Genomic DNA, 21889 nt, shown 5'->3' with positions numbered 1-21889 from the left:
TTTTTGTCATTTCGTCATTTTTTTCGAATCCTCAAAAATGATGAAAAACGGCGCGCTATAGTATGCCGTACGATATGGGCTATAGCCCATGGTCCAAAATGATGAGAAACGAGGCTAACTTTTTTTTTTTTAATTAAAAAAAACATGGGCTATAACCCATCGTTTTTTTTTTTTCGTTTTTTTTTCAAATCCTCAAAAATGATGAAAAACGGCGCGCTATAGTATGCCGTACGATATGGGCTATAGCCCATGGTCCAAAATGATGAGAAACGAGGCTAACTTTTTTTTTTTTAATTTCAAAAAACATGGGCTATAACCCATCGTTTTTTTTTTTTTTTCAAATCCTCAAAAATGATGAAAAACGGCGCGCTATAGTATGCCGTACGATATGGGCTATAGCCCACGGTCCAAAATGATGAGAAACGAGGCTAACTTTTTTTTTTTTTTTCCAAAAAACATGGGCTATAACCCATCGTTTTTGTCATTTCGTCATTTTTTTCAAATCCTCAAAAATGATGAAAAACGGCGCGCTATAGTATGCCGTACGATATGGGCTATAGCCCATGGTCCAAAATGATGAGAAACGAGGCTAACTTTTTTTTTTTTTTTTTCAAAAAACATGGGCTATAACCCATCGTTTTTTTTTTTTTTTTTTTTAATCCTCAAAAATGATGAAAAACGGCGCGCTATAGTATGCCGTACGATATGGGCTATAGCCCATGGTCCAAAATGATGAGAAACGAGGCTAACTTTTTTTTTCAAAATTTCAAAAAACATGGGCTATAACCCATCGTTTTTGTCATTTCGTCATTTTTTTCGAATCCTCAAAAATGATGAAAAACGGCGCGCTATAGTATGCCGTACGATATGGGCTATAGCCCATGGTCCAAAATGATGAGAAACGAGGCTAACTTTTTTTTTTTTAATTAAAAAAAACATGGGCTATAACCCATCGTTTTTTTTTTTTCGTTTTTTTTTCAAATCCTCAAAAATGATGAAAAACGGCTCGCTATAGTATGCCGTACGATATGGGCTATAGCCCATGGTCCAAAATGATGAGAAACGAGGCTAACTTTTTTTATTTTAATTAAAAAAAACATGGGATATAACCCATCGTTTTTTTTTTTTCGTTTTTTTAAAAAAATCCTCAAAAATGATGAAAAACGGCGCGCTATAGTATGCCGTACGATATGGGCTATAGCCCATGGTCCAAAATGATGAGAAACGAGGCTAACTTTTTTTTTCCAAATTTAAAAAAACATGGGCTATAACCCATCGTTTTTGTCATTTCGTCATTTTTTTCAAATCCTCAAAAATGATGAAAAACGGCGCGCTATAGTATGCCGTACGATATGGGCTATAGCCCATGGTCCAAAATGATGAGAAACGAGGCTAACTTTTTTTTTCCAAATTTCAAAAAACATGGGCTATAACCCATCGTTTTTGTCATTTCGTCATTTTTTTCGAATCCTCAAAAATGATGAAAAACGGCGCGCTATAGTATGCCGTACGATATGGGCTATAGCCCATGGTCCAAAATGATGAGAAAAGAGGCTAACTTTTTTTTTTTTAATTAAAAAAAACATGGGCTATAACCCATCGTTTTTTTTTTTTTCGTTTTTTTTTCAAATCCTCAAAAATGATGAAAAACGGCGCGCTATAGTATGCCGTACGATATGGGCTATAGCCCATGGTCCAAAATGATGAGAAACGAGGCTAACTTTTTTTTTTTTAATTAAAAAAAACATGGGCTATAACCCATCGTTTTTTTTTTTTCGTTTTTTTTTCAAATCCTCAAAAATGATGAAAAACGGCGCGCTATAGTATGCCGTACGATATGGGCTATAGCCCATGGTCCAAAATGATGAGAAACGAGGCTAACTTTTTTTTTTTTAATTTAAAAAAACATGGGCTATAACCCATCGTTTATACAGACCTGGCTTGAAGGTCGCACGGTGAGAGAGGACGCTGGCGCTGAATGATCGCCGCTTCTCCACCGGAGCTAGTCTAGAGTCAGTTGTTATTTTATTTTTCTTAGGATAGTTTTAAGGTTGGTTCTCCTTTTTAAATTGTGCGTTTTAATCTTTTTAGCAACATCTTGGAAACTTCACGCCTACCAGCAAGCTACCCCTCTCAGGACAGGTAGCCGACATTTTAATCTGTCTACAAGCTGGACCTCTTTTTAGAGTCTCGGTGCGTTTTCCTACCTGTTTTCTCCGTGGCCGCACTGCTCGGGTTTCCCTGTACCTGTCCAGTGCTGCTGTGGGCGAGGATTTTCCCCAGGTTGCCCCTCAGCCCGGGAGGAGCGGAGGCCTTCGTTGCCTGATACCGCATTCCCCGCCTACAGCGCAGAGCCACCGGATTGCTTCCACCACAGCCTACAGTCGTCGGCTCTGCCCGGCGCCGCGGTGAGGATTTCCCCAGGGTCGCCCCTCAGCCCTGGAGCGGAGGCCTTCATTGCCTGAGACCGCTTCCTCCACGGCGTGGCACAGGATTGTACATCTTCCTGACCGGCTAAATGACGACATATTCCCTCTCACGGCTGCTACAGCTCAACAATCACACCATTCCAGCGTGTGTTTCTGTCATCAAAAAACTTGGACTTCTCCGCCGATCACGTTACATTCACAGAAGCACCCATCGACAGTTTGTTTACTCCTCTCCTGCTCACAACATCAAAACCATCTGTTCAGCTGTACGTCCCGTCGCAACTCTGCTACGTCATCAGAGCACTGTCGCCTCTGGAGTCTGTAGCATTGGAAACACCGCGAGCGCACTGCGGACCAAGCAGCAGCCTGGAAAACGTGGAGTGGATTCCACCTTACTCCGGCCACTGCAGAAATTCACTACTCCATCAACAGTCAAAATTGAACTTTTCAACCTACAAACCCTCAAAGAAAAATCCTCTCTCATTTATACCCACATTCTGGAAAAACAATTAGACATCATGTGCCTTGTTGAGACCTGGCACCAGCCAGGGGTTTTTTCATCCCTCAACAAAGCCTGCCCTCCCGGTTACAAATACCTGGAGAAAGCACGCAGCACCGGTGGTAAAGGTGGTGGCTTAGCCATCCTGCACAAAAGTCACCTGGACCAGTCTCCCCTCCCTCTGCCAGCATTCTCTTCTTTTGAATATCTCGGTTTTAAATGCAAACCCCCCTCCACTATGACAGTAATACTTATTTACCGGCCACCAAAACCAAACTCACTTTTTATTTCAGAACTGCATGATCTCCTCACAACACTCTGTATTACATCCACTAACACCTTAATTCTAGGCGATCTGAATATCCACATGGACACCCCCACCTCCCCCCCCCGCAGCTGAGCTATTACAACTACTGGACTGCCTCCACCTCACACAGCACGTGCACGTCCCAACACATGACAGGGGACATACGCTTGATCTGGTCATCTGTGACTCTGGCCTGATCAGCAACCTGCAGGTGTATGAGATGGGTGTGTCTGACCACAGAGTCATTTCTATGGAGCTGCTATTCCCCTCCCCCCACAACAAGCCAAAACGCCAAATTCACTTCAGAAACATCAAAAACATCAACCCGGACGCCATAGCCCTGGACCTTCATCACCTCTCCTCTGCAACCCCCTCATCAGCCACTGAATCAGTCGACACATAGTGCTCAGACCTAGCCAGCCACACACAGCTCCGTAAGGGAGTGGTTGCACCACTCAAAAAATCTTCAAAAAACTGAAGAGGCTACTGGAGATTGGAGAACCTGATTTGGACATGATCTGATGCAGGACAATGTCACTATGACAGAAAGAGAAGATGGGTCTTCACACATTCACACACACACACACACACACACACACACACGACTTTGTCCCTATAATGTGCACGGCACCGTTCTACTTCATCATATCACGCAAGAGACGCCACACACCAGTATGGAAGAGAGATAGTCACTTACTCACTTGTTGTAACTTGTAAGGATGCCACAAAGTGAACATCAGCCAAATTGAATAGTCGACAGCTCTGCCGATTAATAATCGATTAATTGAACCCACCCCCCATATTAATCAATATCAGATAAAACGTATAAGATTTTATATTATGCACATGCCATGGTCACATACCGGTAACCATTATGTTGAGTGCATGCTTTGATGGTTACAGTTATATAATCAGTTTTGATGAGTAAACCTTTGTGGAGATCTTCTCAGTTCTCATTGTATGCTAGTTACTGCCATTCAGGATGGAAAATGAAATCCATTTGTATTTGGGGAGAAGTAGTTTCATAAGGGGCTGGTATGAAGTACTTGATATAAAGAGAACATGTTCAGTTCACTAGTCTACACTCTACTCTACACCTGCCTTCATTTCATCTGATTGTCTGTCTGGCAGGCACTTAACAAGCAATCGTTAACTGTGTCTGTTAGAGAGAGGGGCAGAGAAGAGTGGCTTTGCTCAACTTGATTTATACTTATATTCTCCACTCTGATGAAGGTACATGTTCGATATATCATGCAGCCTTACTTATAAGCCTATATTTTGGCTATAAAAAAATGTCATTAAATGACATGGCGGGCCACATTTGGCCCGCGGGCCTTGACTTTGACACCCATGCCGTACGATATGGGCTATAGCCCACGGTCCAAAATGATGAGAAACGAGGCTAACTTTTTTTTTCAAAATTTAAAAAAACATGGGCTATAACCCATCGTTTTTGTCATTTCGTCATTTTTTTCAAATCCTCAAAAATGATGAAAAACGGCGCGCTATAGTATGCCGTACGATATGGGCTATAGCCCACGGTCCAAAATGATGAGAAACGAGGCTAACTTTTTTTTTCAAAATTTAAAAAAACATGGGCTATAACCCATCGTTTGTCATTTCGTCATTTTTTTCAAATCCTCAAAAATGATGAAAAACGGCGCGCTATAGTATGCCGTACGATATGGGCTATAGCCCACGGTCCAAAATGATGAGAAACGAGGCTAACTTTTTTTTTCAAAATTTCAAAAAACATGGGCTATAACCCATCGTTTTTGTCATTTCGTCATTTTTTTCAAATCCTCAAAAATGATGAAAAGCGGCACGCTATAGTATGCCGTACGATATGGGCTATAGCCCACGGTCCAAAATGATGAGAAACAAGGCTAACTTTTTTTTTCAAAATTTCAAAAAACATGGGCTATAACCCATCGTTTTTGTCATTTCGTCATTTTTTTCAAATCCTCAAAAATGATGAAAAACGGCGCGCTATAGTATGCCGTACGATATGGGCTATAGCCCACGGTCCAAAATGATGAGAAACGAGGCTAACTTTTTTTTTCAAAATTTCAAAAAACATGGGCTATAACCCAGTGGTTCCCAAAGTGGGGTCCGGGGACCCCCAGGGGTACCTGAGGGAGTTCCAGGGGGGACCCATCTATTTTGTTCATGTTCATAAAGTGCTAAAGTGTTTAAAGCAGTGGTTCCCAAAATTTTTCATGTCAAGGACCCCCAAATTGACACTACTTAGCCCGTGGACCCCCATTTGAAAAGATATGCCAGGGACGCCCATAAGAGAAGACGTATACATTTAGACGTCTACATTTAGACGTCTACATTTAGACGTACACATTTAGCGTCTACATTTAGACGTACACATTTAGACGTCTACATTTAGACGTCTGTATACATTTAGACGTCTACATTTAGACGTCTACATTTAAACGTCTACATTTAGACGTATACATTTATTTGTTATCCGTGTTGCGAGGATGAGGGGGTACCTGGAAAAATATCTACCCCAAAAGGGGTACCTGGTCCAAAAAAGTTTGGGAACCCCTGCCCTAGGGGACACGGCGAGAACATGCAAACTTCAGTTCAGATATACTAATGACGCCATTGAACAACTTAAGTGAAGCCAAAGCGAAGTCTGAAGAGATTGTTTCTTTGTTGCTGTGGCCATTTCTGGTGTATTTCAGCAGAAATGGCAGGATTAGAAATCTAAAAGCAAAAACATAACAGTTATTGGTTAACCTGTAAAACAGCAGTTTATCAAACAAACGAAACAAGAAGTTCTTAACACTTCCCAACTACTGTATACTACTGGTCTGGAAGTAATGGGCAGATCAACAGTAAATATGCATTTTCAAAATTTTATTAACAAAAAATTAAAAAATAGAACCGTACATAGTCTTTTATGATATGGCTATATGGCTTACATTAAGAATACCTTTGGTCTATAATAGAGAGTAAGAAAACCCTACTCAAAATCATCACATTTCTGCAATAACGCAGGGCAACTTGAGTACCAGAAATCATAATCATATGTGCCTAGGACACATGAAAATAATTTGTCCAATACATTTGAACGCGAACACTGATATTGTCACAGGCACAATACTGAGGGTGAATTTGTCATCGAGTAGTAAAATTAAGTCCTAAATGGGGACGATGCAAAAATAACTTGTATGTGAATGTATATATATATATAAAAAGAAAAAACACTCAAGTCATAATTAAAATCAATGCGCAAAGACATCATACATAAATGTATTGGATGCTGGGTTTTAAGTTCATGCAGTACAACTTCTGACAGCTTCAATAAATATAAATGGTCATATGGCTATGGTTTGTTTAGGAGAACGCTACACAACAGCAGGAGAGAAATTATAATTAGCAGAGGTCTCAAAGGTTCTTGAAAAATAATAAAAGTCACCAAATAGGCAGAAGGGTTTGGGGGAATGGTTTTTGGCACAGTTTCACAACGGTAGCTTAGCATGTAGCAACTGTAGCTCAGTCTGTCCTTCACACTTTGCAGGCATCCTGTACCGCGCTAACCTCAGGTGGGCAGGCGAGGGTCTCCCGAAAAAACTGGTCATCTTCCAGCATGCTCTGCAATACATAGCAGCAACTCAGACTTCATCTAAAAAAAATAAAAACCACCCTGACACTTACATGCATGTGTTAAGTGCTGTGTGTGTGTGTGTGTGTGTGTGTGTGTGTGTGTGTGTGTGTACTGTATATGCGAGAGCATTTTTAGGATATATTTTACCGTCAGATTGTTGATACCCTCGGAGAAAGCGCCTATCTGTCTAACAGTCCCCTCCGAGTCTTCCATCTACACAGTCAGGAACACACACAGACTTCAGTGCCAAAATGGTACCAGATTACAACGAGCATTAGTGAGGACCAATTATGTGAAGATATGTTGAAAATGGGTGAAGTCATCCTTTAAATTTAACCCCTTTTGGTGTTAGCATTATGTTATGTTTTAGCTATTGAAAAATAGCAGATCTACAAGCTCATAGCGTGCCACCGAGTGGCGCGCTACGAGTTTGTAGGTCTGCTATTTTTGAAAAATCGAAGAACGACTGACATAGAAACATAGCTTTTAAAGAAAACTGTCAGGATGTAGAAGACATTTTTAGAATCTGATCTCAGGTCAGAATGGGTTAACATTCCCCAGATGGTACCCGGATCATTCGCTTCAGTGGTGGATGGAAAGTAACTAAGTAGGCTACATTTAGTACTGTACTTTTAGTAGATCGCCTATTTTCAAAAGATTTTAATACATTTGAAAACATGAAATGGGACATTCTGCACAACTTTCTACTTTTGGTACAAAAAAAACAACTGGTAACTAAAATGAATTGGACAGCCAACGAGTGCTGCACGATTCTTCAGAAAATGAGATTGCATAAGTGTCATTTTTTTAAGTTTTTCGATGAATTGTGCAGCACTACTACCGCCTGTATACCTGTTCCAGTCGATCAAGGTTATGGTCGTAGATCTGGAGAGCCCTCTGGAAGCTGCTGCTCTTGGGCATCTCCACGTTCATGGGGCACACATACTCCTCGCTGTCCTCCTGGCGCGGCTTCCTCCTCAGGCTTCCGAAGCCACCGAAGGAGAGCCTTCTGGGCTGGAGAACGCAAGAGGAACAACGCAAATTCAATGGAATGTCTTGAGAAACGGAGCCATGAAACCCTCTCTCGCATTCTACGCACGATAGATAGATAGATAGATAGATAGATAGATAGATAGATAGATAGATAGATAGATAGATAGATAGATAGATAGATAGATAGATAGATAGATAGATAGTTTGTTTTTTAACCAAGTAGTTTGATTTAACTGTTCCACCCATAGTTACGTGCCTTGACTTTGGCGGTGGCCGTGAGCACGGTGTAGTCGGGGTTCTCCAGACAGTCCTGTTTGAGGCGCTGGGCCTCGCTGCCCACGAGCAGGTGGAAGTGCGTGGCCAGGTGGCGTCTCAGCAGGGTCTTGTTGGGAGGGATGTTGAGCAGCAGCGCCAGGGTCTCCACGTTGAACCGAGGCTCCAGCACCTGGTGGGGTGCAGAATCAGAGTCCTCTTTATCGTCACATCACAGTTTTAACAAGTAAGAGGGGGGGAGAGAGCTGGGAAGGCTGACAAAGGGTGAATTGCAAAGTTGCAATAACTTCCTAACCTTCTTTCATGAGAAAATCAACAATATTCACAGCCAGCTGGCCACCCTCCCCCCCGGACCTGAACCTGAGCCTACCATACCCACTCCACACTCCTTCTCCTCATTCACTGACATCTCACCATCTGAGCTGTCAACTGTCATTGCACGCATGAAATCCTCAACCTGCTCCCTGGACCCCCTCCCCACCTACCTCCTCAAGGACTGTCTTCCCACTCTCTCACCACTCATCACTAAAATAATAAACTCCTCCCTTTCCTCTGGTTCCGTTCCCCCTTCCCTAAAACTTGCCTCCATTACACCGATCCTAAAAAAACCCAGCCTCGACCCTGACTCCCCCAATAACTACCGGCCCATCTCAAACCTCCCATTTCTGTCAAAAATTCTGGAACGAGTCGTCGCAAACCAAATCACTGCATACCTGGAAACAAACCATCTCTATGAACAATTTCAATCCGGCTTCCGCACCAAACACAGCACTGAAACTGCCCTCCTCAGAGTCACCAATGACCTCCTGCTATCTGCTGACACCGGTTCACTCAACATCCTCATCCTCCTTGACCTCAGTGCCGCCTTCGACACCATTCACCACTCCATACTCATCTCACGCCTCAAATCCACCCTTGGAATCACTGACACTGCCCTCTCCTGGTTTCAATCATATCTCACTGACAGACAGCATTTTATTTCCATTAACAACTGCCAATCACTCACATCACCTGTCACCCACGGCGTCCCCCAAGGTTCAGTACTTGGTCCCCTCCTCTTCATCCTGTACATGCTCCCCCTTGGTCAGATACTCCGCACTCATGGTCTCCGCTTCCACTGTTATGCCGACGACACTCAACTATATCTCCCCGCCAAAACCATCACCGCCATCACCCACTCCACCCTGACCTCCTGCCTGACTGACATAAAAACATGGATGCAAACAAACTTTCTCAAACTCAACTGCAATAAATCCGAAATCCTCATCATTGGCCCCGACTCCCTCACCCGCTCCTCCCATGACTTCTCCCTCACCATTGATGGCTCCACTGTCACCCCCTCCACCCGAGTCCGCAACCTTGGTGTCATCCTTGACCCCACCCTCTCCTTCCAGCCCCATGTCAACCAGATCACCAAAACCGCCTTTTTCCACCTCCGTAACATTGCCCGCCTTCGTCCCATGTTATCCCACACTGCCGCCGAAACACTCATTCATTCCTTGAATTTCCTTCATTACATCCAGACTCGACTACTGCAATAGCCTCCTGTATGGCGTCACCACCAAGGTCCTCAAAAAACTTCAATATGTCCAAAATTCCGCCGCCCGCCTGCTCACCAGAACCAGATCCAGGGACCACATCACACCCATCCTCCGTGAACTCCACTGGCTCCCAGTCAAGTCCAGAATTGAATTTAAAATACTCACCATCACCTACAAAACCCTCAACAACCAGGCCCCCCTCTACCTCTCTGAACTCATCAACCGCCATGTCCCCTCCCGCTCCCTCAGGTCAAGCACTGCCAAACAACTGGAACCCCACAAATCTAACAAACGGACATGGGGAGACCGGGCCTTTGCAGTGGCTGCCCCTTCTCTCTGGAACTCACTCCCAACTCACATCAGAGCTGCCCCCACCCTCGAAATGTTCAAAAGCACACTCAAAACCCACCTTTTCAAACTGGCTTTCCCTACATAACCCCCCCCCCACACACACATTGACACACCCCTTCTTGTTTGTCCCTCTTTTGATTTTGATTTCTAGTTTTTAACCTTTTAAACCTTTTTAAATAGTTTTCTAATAAATATGTCTGTACTCTTTCTGTAAAGCGACTTTGGGTACCTAGAAAAGCGCTATATAAATCGTATATATTATTATTATTAAAGTTGAAAAATTGCAAAAAAAATTGCAAAGGGTGAATTGCAAAGTTGTGTCACTTTGCCCTGGCTGAGCTGGGAAGGCTGACAAAGGGTGAATTGCAAAGTTGAAAAATTGCATTTTTTTTTTGCAAAAACACTGCAAAAGAATGCAGCAAAATTGCAAAGAAATTGCCAAAAATAGCAAAAAAATCTCAATAGATGAAAAATAATTGCCAATAGGTAATAATAAGTGACAGGGCTACTCACCATGAGCCCTCCGTGCACACCACTGCCCCTCAGATTGGGGGCGTACTCGGCCAGGTCCGCCGACCGCAACCACTCCATTACTCTGTGGTTGGTCCACTGGGAGATCTCCGCTGGCGTGATGTTGTTCTGGACAAAGAGACGTGGCGATGTGAACATTAAGGCCAGGTCTCATATGCAGGCGTGTGTTAAAAAAATAAATCACACGAATGTGAAGTGAGCGGTGGCTTCAAAGTAAAGCACAGCCGTTTACTTGAAGAATGTTCGACCTCTGGATGTAACGCAAAACAAAATAAAAAAGAATCCATACTCAGACATGCATACTGCACATACATTGCCATACTCCGACACACATAGCTGCGCATAGCAGACGGTGATTGGTGAGTTTTTTTCGTCGTGCATACCTCGTCAGAGGGGCGTCGCCGGAGACAGCTGGCGTCGTAGGAGTTGAGCCGCAGGACCTGGACGGCCCTCTTGAAGCTGAGGTGATGGAGAACACTGCCCACCTTCATGGACAGCAGGTCCTCCTGAAACAAACCACAAAAACATCCATTCGTCACAAAAATGATATCATACCAGTTGTATACCCTGATGTATGGCAGCGAGGCCTGGACCACATACACCAGACATGACAAACGGCTTAATAAACCAACTAACAAACTAAATGCTAAAACTGAGATTACATGTAACTCTCCTTCATTATAGTTAGATTTAGATAGTTTTTTTTGCATCATTTTTCTCATTTTAGCTGATAAGTTTTGGATTGGTTTTACACAAAACTTCAGCCCATCTAAAACTGACAACCTGATGAAGGTTGGATTGCACAGAAACATCGTTTAAATAATGTTTCTATATATAAGTGAGGATTCCATGAAAAACTGAAAATTCCATCATTAAATTAACTAGCCCTTACCTGAGTACTGCGCTGGGGGTACTGCGCCCTTTTTGATTCACTAATAAATTCATTATTAATTTAAATTGGGAAAAGGGCTTCGTTAAGACCTCTATATTATTATGGTCAATGCCTGTGTGAAAAGTGGGAGTGATTGGTGCAGGCAGTGAGGAGCTACGGCAGTCACAGTGACACACAGACATTCAGACAGACATTGACTGAATTATAGTATGATGATGATGATGATGATGATTAGATAAGTGGGCTAGCCTGGAGTAAAAGCTCCTCAACTGGTAGACAATCTGATGAGATAGCCAGTACTCCACACAACAGGAGAGAATTGGCTTGTTTTCATCTAACTTTTTTAACAGCACCAGTTCAAGATGAAAGGAGAACTCACCACTGTCATGTAATGTAGCATGCGCCCGTCGACGCGCCCCTCGTCAAATTGACTCTTGTACTGTGGCAGGCCGATGTCATCCAGCCATCCTGACAGGAAAACAAATCATTGTCTTCTCAGAACATCCATCCATCCATGTCATGTAGGTAGAACAGAGGTTCTCAACCTGTGTTTCTCCTTAGTTTGAATGACATTTCGCTCACCCCAGAGTTGTGGGTGACCAATCAGAGCCCCACTATTCAAAGTGCGACTTTTATTTCTGGGACATTGTAATCTGTTTGTAACCGCCACTTGGAAATAAATCTTCCACACCGAAGTTCCAGACTAATATCTACGCAGTGAATTTTTTTACCCGACTTTTTACTTATTTCAACATACTTTTACTGAAGTAAACTTTTAATAGTGGACTTTTTACTTATTTCAACATTGCGGTATTGGTACTTTTACTGAAGTAAACTTTTAATAGTGGACTTTTTACTTATTTCAACATTGTGGTATTGGTACTTTTACTGAAGTAAACTTTTAATAGTGGACTTTTTTTCAACATTGTGGTTGTGGTATTGGGGTACTTTTACTGAAGTAAATTTTGTTACTCTGTTACTCATTTCAACATTGTGGTGTATTGGGGGTACAACATGTGACTGTGGTTCCTTCACTCACTGTTCACCCAGTTGTGGTCTAGTCTTCCCATGACGTCATCATCGGAGGCGGAGCCTAACGCCTGCAGGGCCAGCTGCAGCTTCTTCCTGTGGAGAGCATGTCTGATCCCCAACTCCTGGTGAAAATGGTAAAATGGTGCATTTATAGAACGCTTTTTATCCAAAGCGCTTTACACAGATTGTGCATTACATTCACCCATTCACACACACATTCATTCATTCATACGCCCATGGCGGAGGAAACCATGCAAGGCACCAACCTGCACATCGGGAGCAATTAGGGGTTCAGAGTCTTGCTCAAGGACACTTCCGACACTAACTCTGAGGGGAGCCCGGGTTCGAACTGGAAACCTTGCGGTTACACACACGCACACCTAAATCATACAGGACATGATTATTGTACCTTCTCCATCTCGTGCTGTGAGGCGCGCAGCAGCGTTTGACCAGAACGGATCCAGCCCTGGCCTTGGTTGGCGTACACACCGAGGCCCTGCTCCTGGAGCCACACACACACCTGCTCCTTACTCCACTGGGCGAATGGAACATCCATAGCGCTTTAAAAAAGAGTGACAAGAGAGAGAAAAGGACAAGATTGACAAAGGAATACAGAACGCTATAGCTCTGGTCCATAGCCTTATACTGCTTCAGTATGAGGCTATGGGACTTTCGGTTTTTGAATCTCAAATCGAAATCAAACCAGCCTCTCCTCTTTAGCGTAAATAAAAAGAACGTTTTTGCTACTCACCAAAACAAGGCTTTCGAATGACACAACCCTACTTTCCTTAGTGGACGCACTCTGAATATACTGAATTCTACTGCTTAGAAGGCTATGGACCAGAGCTAACAGAACGCCAACAGTAACTACAATTCAGTTTGTGTTGCAAAGGAGAAGCCCGAAGTGGAGGTCGACTCTGAGACTGGTTGATACCCAGTGGTGGAAGTAGTACTCGCATTATATTTTTTTACTTTTTGTAAAAGTATCAAATACTAATACTAAGTAAAAGCTTAGAATTAAAAACTAATTACATACATTTTGAAACAAAGTACAAAAGTATTGGTTTCAAAATGTATGTAAGGTACCAAAAGTAAAAGTACTCGTTGAAGAATGTCCCAGTTCAAGTTTTCAAATAAAACAGACCTACAAGCTCACAATGCGCCACATCGTTGACACATTGTGAGCTTGTCTGTCTTTTCAAATGACAGAAATGTAGCATGCTAGTCTGTCTATGTACAGTATGTATTGTATGTAGTAGGGTCAGTGTATGTTTTGTAATGATAATCAAAATCTACAGTAACTACTAACTTAAGTTTTCAAAATAAATGTAGTGGAACATATTGGAAATACTCAAGTTAACCCATTCTAGGCGGGAACCCCTTTTGGTGTTTTAAACATCGTTATAATTTAGCTATTGAAAAATAGCAGATCTACAAGCTCATAGCGCGCCACCGATTGGCGCGCTACGAGCTTGTAGGTCTGCTATTTTTGAAAAATCGTGAAAATATTTAAAAACTGGAGGATTTAGAATAATTTCTTTTAATTTTGAGGTCAAGCCTAAATGGGTTAAAGTACAGATACCTCAGGATTGTACTACCTCAGTAAATGTACTTGTGTGTACTGACCGTCCAGCGCCGCTGCCCGGTACCTACTTGGCGTCGTGCTTTGCGTCACGTGACCATCCCAGGCGGGGGCCGGCCGTGGACCTGACTCCTCCCCTCCTGAACTCCACCTCCGAGTCCTGGTCCAGGTTGAAGGAGGTGGAGTGACTCCTCTTTAGTCTGCAGCCAGTGGCGGTTTTGATGGAGACATTTTTTTTATTTAGTTTGGGTCTTTTGAATACATTTTCATTTAGTTTTAGTCACGTGATGTTAGTTACCTTATATGTGTTAGTGTCAAGTCTAGTTTTAGTAAATCTACAGTTTATTTAGTTGACTAAAAGAGTGTAAAATGACCCGTCTTTTACTTCTACTGGATATCTTCTCCACTATAGTAACTCATTTCAGTCTATTTTTTATTTTTTATGACATTTTCAGTATATCTATCATAGTCATAGTTTTAGTCATCATACTGTAGCTTAGTTTTTATTTAGTTTTCCTAAAAGGTAGTCGAAAAATGTTCGTCATAGTTTTAGTAGATGAAATCAATCAATACCAGCATAAATAAATAACCAGCAACACCCTGTTTTATGTCCAGTCAACACAAGAGGAAATGAAACATTAACCCTGAAATAAAAATAGTCTTACCTGCCAAAGAATTTCTTGAAACCTTTAGACTTCTTTTTAACCCCTGACGGCAGAGTGGCTTCATCAGGAGATGTACGTTGAGGGACCACGGCCAAGTCCAGGTGCTCTGTGCCCTGGCCTTCTGTCTCGGCTGTAAATACGTTATGTATCCATTTAGCATGATGGCAGCACACATGCTTGGGACAACACCGCAAACCCATGGCAAACAAGACTTCGGTTACCGCTAGCCCAACACTCAAAGACAGCGATGATAGTCTCTATGCACTACAAAGCAACTCATCTCTCAAGACAAGACATGTTTGCTTCCACAATTTTCAAATACTTCTATATGTGTCCATACTTTGTAAGGTCTGAATTCCCCTTTGCAGTTGCGTCAATGAATCCAACTGGAATTGGAAAACAAATTAGTCAAAGGCCATCTACTGTAGCTCGCTGTTTAGCAGAAGTAAAATTTTACAAAGATCTTTGAAAGACATTTTATAACACAATATTAGTTTATGAACACCACGTCATGATTGGTCGAATACCCTTCCGGCCTGAAGACAATTTACTGTTACGGCGGAATTGCAGACTATGTAGCGTTCAAAGATTGTGGAAGAGATCATCTGCCTTGAGACTACACATCTACTAAATAAGCACCACTAAAACCCAATTGTATCAAAACTGAAAGAATTACACAGCAACCCAACTCAGTCTTCACATCGTCACCTTCTTAAACTAATTAAGTATATATATATATATATTTTTTTTTTTTAATAAAGATTATATAAAAAAAACCTATACATTTCTAAAACATTTATAACAATTTGACTATTAACATCAAAATAACACTGTCAGTTGTGTAACATAAACCTGCCTTAGGTCAATTTACTTTACCGACTTACAATTTAGTTTTGGCTCAAGTCACAAAACCATGTGACTTAGGCCAGATAATGATCTATTTCGGCCTAAGTCACAATCTTGATATACCGGTAGTCCATTTTACTAAAAGGGGCGGGATCAGCATGATCCTTTTCAATTAGAACCTGGTGATTTGACCAGCGTGGCCAGTGTCACGAGGAGCTGACTTAGGCCATTAGTTTAAGGAGGTGACGACATGCAATGGGACTAGTTGACTTGTAGACGACAAGGGCTCGAAAGACCACTAGGGGAAGGGTTCAGGAAGCTGTCTTCATTGCAGATGGTGTCTCGTCGTGGATAAGGGACAACTGGATATTATGGAAATATGGACATAAACACCACACCCCTTTGGGGGCGAAACACAGACACGCACCTTAAACACCCAGAGAGAAAGGGATTTAAGTAGTTATTACATCCATTACAGGATAGCTAACGCAACAATGTGATCATTTACCATCTTTCAACCCATTTAGACCCGACGTCGACATTTAAAAATGTCTTCTAAATGGTGACAATTTTCTGGAAAAACCTCATGTTTCTGTATCAGTGGTGCTCAATATTTCATGTCAAGGACCCCCAACATTAATTGGCCACCGACCCCCATCTGAAAATAATATAAAAATAATTATAAAATACCGTAAGCAAAGATTTGAGTTAAAAACGTTCACTCTGAAAGAATATACATTCAAAGATTTGAGCCACATTTTCAAGATTTAAAAAAAATAGCAGACCTACAAGCTCATAGCTCTATGAGCTTGTAGATCTGGCATTTTCCAATAGCTAAATTATAACAATGTTTAAAACACCAAAAGGGGTTCCCGCCACCAAATGGGTTAACTTTACAAAGATATATGTAATTGGGTTGCATATGGATGTATCCACTTAAACCTTCATTGACCAGGGTCCTCCAGGGCCCCTCCACACCACATTTTATGACATGCCCAGAATAGAGAGTATACACATGCATGATCTTTCCATCAGGACACGCCCCCTTCATCTAGACTGAGTGGCAAAAATGTAGCAGCATGGAGCGTTGGGAGTTTGGAAGCGCTCGTTGGAAATCCCTCAACGGTCCTGCGTACCACCCGTTTCTAAATGTCAGTATGTCACACAATTCAGGATGCAGCAAGATGTTGCGTTATTGAAAACAAGCACTTCCAAACTCTGACACTTCGAATAATAATGAAATGTAGGGCATTTTAAGATTCGGTTTTTTTTCTGCCTTTATAGTATCAAGTGAAGACAGACAGGAAAGAGGGCGAGAGAGAAGGGAAGAGACATGCAGCAAAGGTCGCCATGAACGGGACTCAAACACACGACACGCTCTCAGGCAGCGGGCGGGCATTTCTTGACAGAAAGTAGCTCATAACATATGACAAAAAAAACTATAGTAAGAGGGAGGATAATTCAAGCTTTCCGTAGAGCAATGTTGGTCGAGTTTAACGTTGTTTAATGCTTTCAGATATGTACAGTATGGGCTGTCAAGGCCAGAAAGTCGTTTTTTGCCACTCAGTAGGCGTTCCCGCATAACCTCTGGGTACGATGATGTCACGTGCATACCCTCTCTAGGACGTTAAGGTTCAACTTTAAGTGGTTAAGAAATGCTGTTATGAAGTTGATGGAAGGTAGATGATCACACTGTTGTGTCCGTAGGACCCCTGCACGCACACACACACACACACACACAGAGAGCACATATCCAGCTGTATCATCCAGAGAGGGCAGCCAGCCATACTGCAGGCCTGACCTCGGGTTTCAGTACTGTACCTAACGTGGGCGCACTCGCACTCCGGCTGCGATCTTCACAATTTACAGACAGCCATGGGAGATAAAGCGGCAGTAAGACAGAACACACACACACATGTCAACACACACAACGACTGTAACGAACCATTGAAATCTCTACAACGGTGAGATTTATGTCCCGTCCTTAGTAGTGATAGTTGGTATATAGACTGACCGATATTATATTGGGCATATTCAGTGCATTTGGTACCATATTGGCAGCGACTGCAAAGAACGGTGATACCAAACAGAATAGATAATGCAGATTGTTGCATTACTTGAGTTTATGGTGTTATATGGTGTAATTATATATGGTGTAATAGTAGAACATTTAACATGTATTTTGAATGCATAAAACGTCGTAAGAGAACATGATCCATAGCTTCCCTATTTTGGGCATAACAGGCAAACATTCCATGATGTGGTGTCTATTGTGAAAATAGGCAAATATTTAGCCACTAGAGCAGATCAATAAGCCCACATAATTGGAGCTGGTAGAGCTGCTAATCTTGCGACTTGATGTACAACGAAGTATTTAGGGTTTAAACTGCTTGAAATGTAAAATAGGGAAATCAATAAACATGGCTATCTAGAATCAAAGACATGTGCGCAGACAGTTCAATCAGATGGCGTTTAGAGTTTACTAGAGAGAGAGAGCAGGGATAACTTCGTTTTATATCGGCTGACTAAAATGTGACTAAAAACTAAACAAAGTTTAATTCCAAAGACTGACTAAACAAAAAAAATAGAAATTTGCTGCCAAAAACCACACTGATGTCCAGACTCACCCAGGTTCGGGGTGCTGCCTGTGCGCTTGCCTCCTCCGCGTATCTTGAAGAACCCACGGCCAAAGGAGGAGCGAGCCTTCTTGGTACCAAAGCTCTCTTGAGCTTTGGATCCCTCTTTGAATTTGGTCTATGAAATGAAAAGAACATCATAGTATTGAAAAAAAAACAATAAAGGTCAGGGGGGTCATCTGTACTGTATATCCGTACACGGACAAATGTGTCCCGTGGCAAAGACTTGACCTCGTCCGTGGCAGTCTAGATTTTGTTTTACACACAATTATAATGTCCTGATTTTGATCACAATTACTGAATGTCCAAGTCTCCAGGCTTTCTTCAGAATATGTGTGACACTTGTATATATAAATTAATATTTACTATGACACACTGGCATATTAGGAGTCCACTAGCCTCGATACCCAGGCTTTCATTTCGTCTGCGCGAAAAATGAAAGCCTGAAGGAACGCATTGGCTGCCTTGGTCTAGAAGTGGGAGTCAACGCTTCCGGGTGGGTGTCGCTCCAAATTATGTGACGTAGCGCTACACTAGGTGGGAGAGGAGTGGCCAAGTCTGACGGACAGATCGGTGAGATCCAATCAGGGCGTGCGCAAATCTCAGCCGCGACCCGCCCCTATAGACCAGAAACTTAACACGTTAGCTCAGGCTAGGAGTCCACTAGTACTAGTGGTTCTCAAACCTTTTATTTGCAAGGACCCCCATAACACTAAGTTACAAACCTGTTAGTCATTCAGGGCGATCTCTTTAGCCTATGCGTTTCTCGTAATACTCATTTTGTATGTCTGTGGCAAAAAATATTTGTTTTTCACAAGCCAGCATGGATGCAAAAATAAAACACATGCATTTGTGCTTTTAAACCACTAGGTGGCACACCTCAACAGCCTCCATACAAGACCTCTGAGTCCCCTCGACATTCACCCAAGCAAGCTGATCCCCTCCGACAGTCATCCATTCAGAACCGGGGGAAAGCCACTGGGCCGAGAGAGATAAGAGGATGACTGGCCTTCTGCATCACTGGACTGTGCATGTGGTTTGTTATGTGTAAGCAGCGGTACATGTGTGTGGACGAGTCTTGCATCGTTGCTTTTCATAACTTTCCCACATTGAGAGGTCAAAGGTGCAAGAAACGTGACATGCTGGTAGTACGGTGTTCAAACTGCTGGAAGTGATGTGATTATTTCAAGTCCGTTTGGTCATTTTTGCTGCAAGCTTAATGTCTTTGCAGTTTGCGTGCTAGGCTTATGTAAAACAGAGAGAGAGAGAGAGAGAGACCTATCTTGCCGCCTTACCCCTTATGCCAAACTACATCGACACGTTGTGAGCTTGTAAATCGGGCTATTTGAACTATTTTAAAAAGGTGCATTTTTATAACGCTTTTATCCAAAGCGCTTTACATGGATTATGCATTACATTCACCCATTCACACACATTCATACACAGATGGCGGCGGAAACCATGCAAGGCACCAACCTGCACATCGGATTCGGGAGCAATTCAGAGTCTTGCTCAAGGACTCTGGGGGAGTCGAACTGAGAACCTCAGGGTTCCCATCCGGCCGGTCTACCGGCGACTTACATAGAGTTGTAAATTCTAAATTTAAAAAAAAAAAAAAAAAAAGTCTAAAACGTTTAGGCATAAGTGGTAAGGGGAGAGTGTGTGTTTGTGTTCTCACCTGGTCAGTGCTGATGGTCATGTGACCCGAGGCATCTGGGGAACTGTGATGTAAATGTAAAGTGAATGACAGCCGTCAACATGTGTTTGATAAGACAGATATCTGAAATATATAGAAACCTGTGTGGGTGAGTGTCAGTTGGTGAGTCAAAGTTTAAATACTCCTGGTAAAATGAGCTTGTAGATCTTTTTAAGGCTGAAACACACCTCAAAAGGAGGGAAAAGTCCATATAATCCAAAGGGGATCTCTGATTAACAAATTATAGCAAAAAATAGCTTTATTTCTGATGAATGTCTAACGACCAAAATGTTGAAATAAAGAGCAACATTTTTTTGCAAGTTTCTGACAGTGTGTACTATTCTTTGTTCAGAGATACTATATGGTTACGGTAATTAAATAAAGTAGTATGAATTAATATACCGGTATTCACAATAATGTTATCCTTCCTTCCTAGAATTGTAGTGGGGTCAAAACTAAAGTGCAATATTTGTCTTTGATATGTAGTGGAGGGAAAGGGAACGTATCCAAGAACACAGATACTCAAGTAAACCACTCAACAATCTATCCAAGAATACAAACACTCAAGTAAAGTACAGATACTCAAAAGTGTACTTAATACAGTACTAATAAGTGAATGTACTTTTTCCACTAGTGTCCAGCACTGGCGAGTGTTACCTTTCTGCTGCCTGGAGCCGTCTCTCCCTGTCCAGTTCGTTCATTTCAGAGAGCACCGCTATGCATGGAATAGACTGGGACAAGGCAGAGTGCCAGGGACAAGAGCATTATAGCTTGTGGACACTTTGGCTCAACAGCAAAACACAGCTTATACCAATTTAACCCAGATTCTACAAATGCCTTCTAAAAAACAGTTTTCTACGTCAATCTTTCTCAAACATTTGCTTGTAGATCTGCTATTTTTCAATAGCTAAAGTATAACATAATGCTTAAAACACCAAAAGGGGTTCCCGCCCCCGAATGGGTTAAAAGGAGCACTTCACAACATTTTCAACCTCACCTTCATATAAGTGGCCGCCCCATTTTAACTTTTTTGGCCGTTAACCGTCAATACCGGTATCGGCAAATAAAGCTGGCATTAACCGATGGCAGTACCCGAGATTTTATCTATTGTTGATATAAGCATATACACTTTGCGCTGGCTAGGTTGGTGTGTTGGTTATCTGCAGCCTACCAAGCTGTAGATTCTGAACAGTTAATTCTTATAATGAAGGTGTATATTTCCTTGGCACCAAAGGCTGAAATATCGGTATCGTTATCGGCTAAATGTATATTTTAATCATTGGTATCGGTATTGGCCAATAATTGTCATATCGGTGCATCCTTAAGAATCAAGATGGTATCATTTCTGTCTACTTGCACCTCAGAGGTGGGCCGTACACAGTTCCGAAACCTTAGCCTATTGACATCATGGGTTTCCTCTACTGGTGACGTTAAGTACAATCTCAAACGTAGTATTGATAGAATCTCCATCAATACAATGGTGTCATTCGTAGTCGGCCAGGTTTCTCTAAACTGCCCAGAGCCCATATATGTATTACACCTCAGAGACACAGAGCGAGTAGACAAACAGGTGCCAGCTTACAATTTGCATGAATGAAGACAAAATTACATGAAAGTGAGGTTGCAAATAGGTGAATAGTCTCCATGCACAAAGAATAACTCACCGATGATACTAATGAAGGCTCTGTTCCATTCTGGCCAGGGTGGTGCTATTGTTCATGTTGGCTCACTGGAAACACTACTGCTACACCAGTGGGTCTCAAAGTGTCCTTGAGCGTGTTCCAAATGGCCCCGCGTGTAACTCTGAGAATGTATAAATGGAACCAAATGGACCATTACGGTTTAATTTATACACGCTCTAGAGTTATGGTGGTCCTTGAAATAAAATAGTTTGAGAACCACTGTACACTAAATGGAACAGAGCCTTCATTAGTATCATCGGTAACACCTGTGAAGGAAATAGGAAGGGGCCAGCAAGTAGGAAGTTATTC

The 21889-nt window shown here is 42.2% G+C and overlaps 1 protein-coding gene across 3 annotated transcripts in view; it reads right to left on the bottom strand.

The window, feature by feature from the left end:
• Positions 1–6094: 6094 nt before the first annotated feature.
• LOC308310955 (liprin-beta-1-like) overlaps positions 6095–21889 on the bottom strand; it is a 39250-nt gene continuing 23455 nt past the window's right edge. For 2 of the 3 annotated variants that reach the window (XM_080757435.1, XM_080757437.1), the window contains 15 exons: positions 20556–20629; positions 19881–19923; positions 18194–18320; positions 17388–17420; positions 14721–14850; positions 14127–14255; positions 12883–13033; positions 12481–12595; positions 11821–11909; positions 10933–11055; positions 10532–10657; positions 8110–8298; positions 7713–7874; positions 7008–7073; positions 6095–6847 (listed from right to left, as the gene is read on the bottom strand). In XM_080757435.1, the coding sequence (XP_080613561.1) occupies positions 6761–6847; positions 7008–7073; positions 7713–7874; positions 8110–8298; positions 10532–10657; positions 10933–11055; positions 11821–11909; positions 12481–12595; positions 12883–13033; positions 14127–14255; positions 14721–14850; positions 17388–17420; positions 18194–18320; positions 19881–19923; positions 20556–20629 (1644 nt within the window). In that variant the 3' untranslated portion in view covers positions 6095–6760. The remainder of the gene's footprint in view (positions 6848–7007; positions 7074–7712; positions 7875–8109; positions 8299–10531; positions 10658–10932; positions 11056–11820; positions 11910–12480; positions 12596–12882; positions 13034–14126; positions 14256–14720; positions 14851–17387; positions 17421–18193; positions 18321–19880; positions 19924–20555; positions 20630–21889) is intronic. The other variant, XM_080757436.1, reaches the window with a different exon arrangement.

Source organism: Protomyctophum bolini, assembly GCF_963924005.1.
Source record: "Protomyctophum bolini genome assembly, chromosome: 23".
Lineage (NCBI taxonomy): Eukaryota > Metazoa > Chordata > Actinopteri > Myctophiformes > Myctophidae > Protomyctophum > Protomyctophum bolini.
Note: the sequence above shows the minus strand (reverse complement) of the source record. Positions and strands in the feature narration are given on the sequence as shown.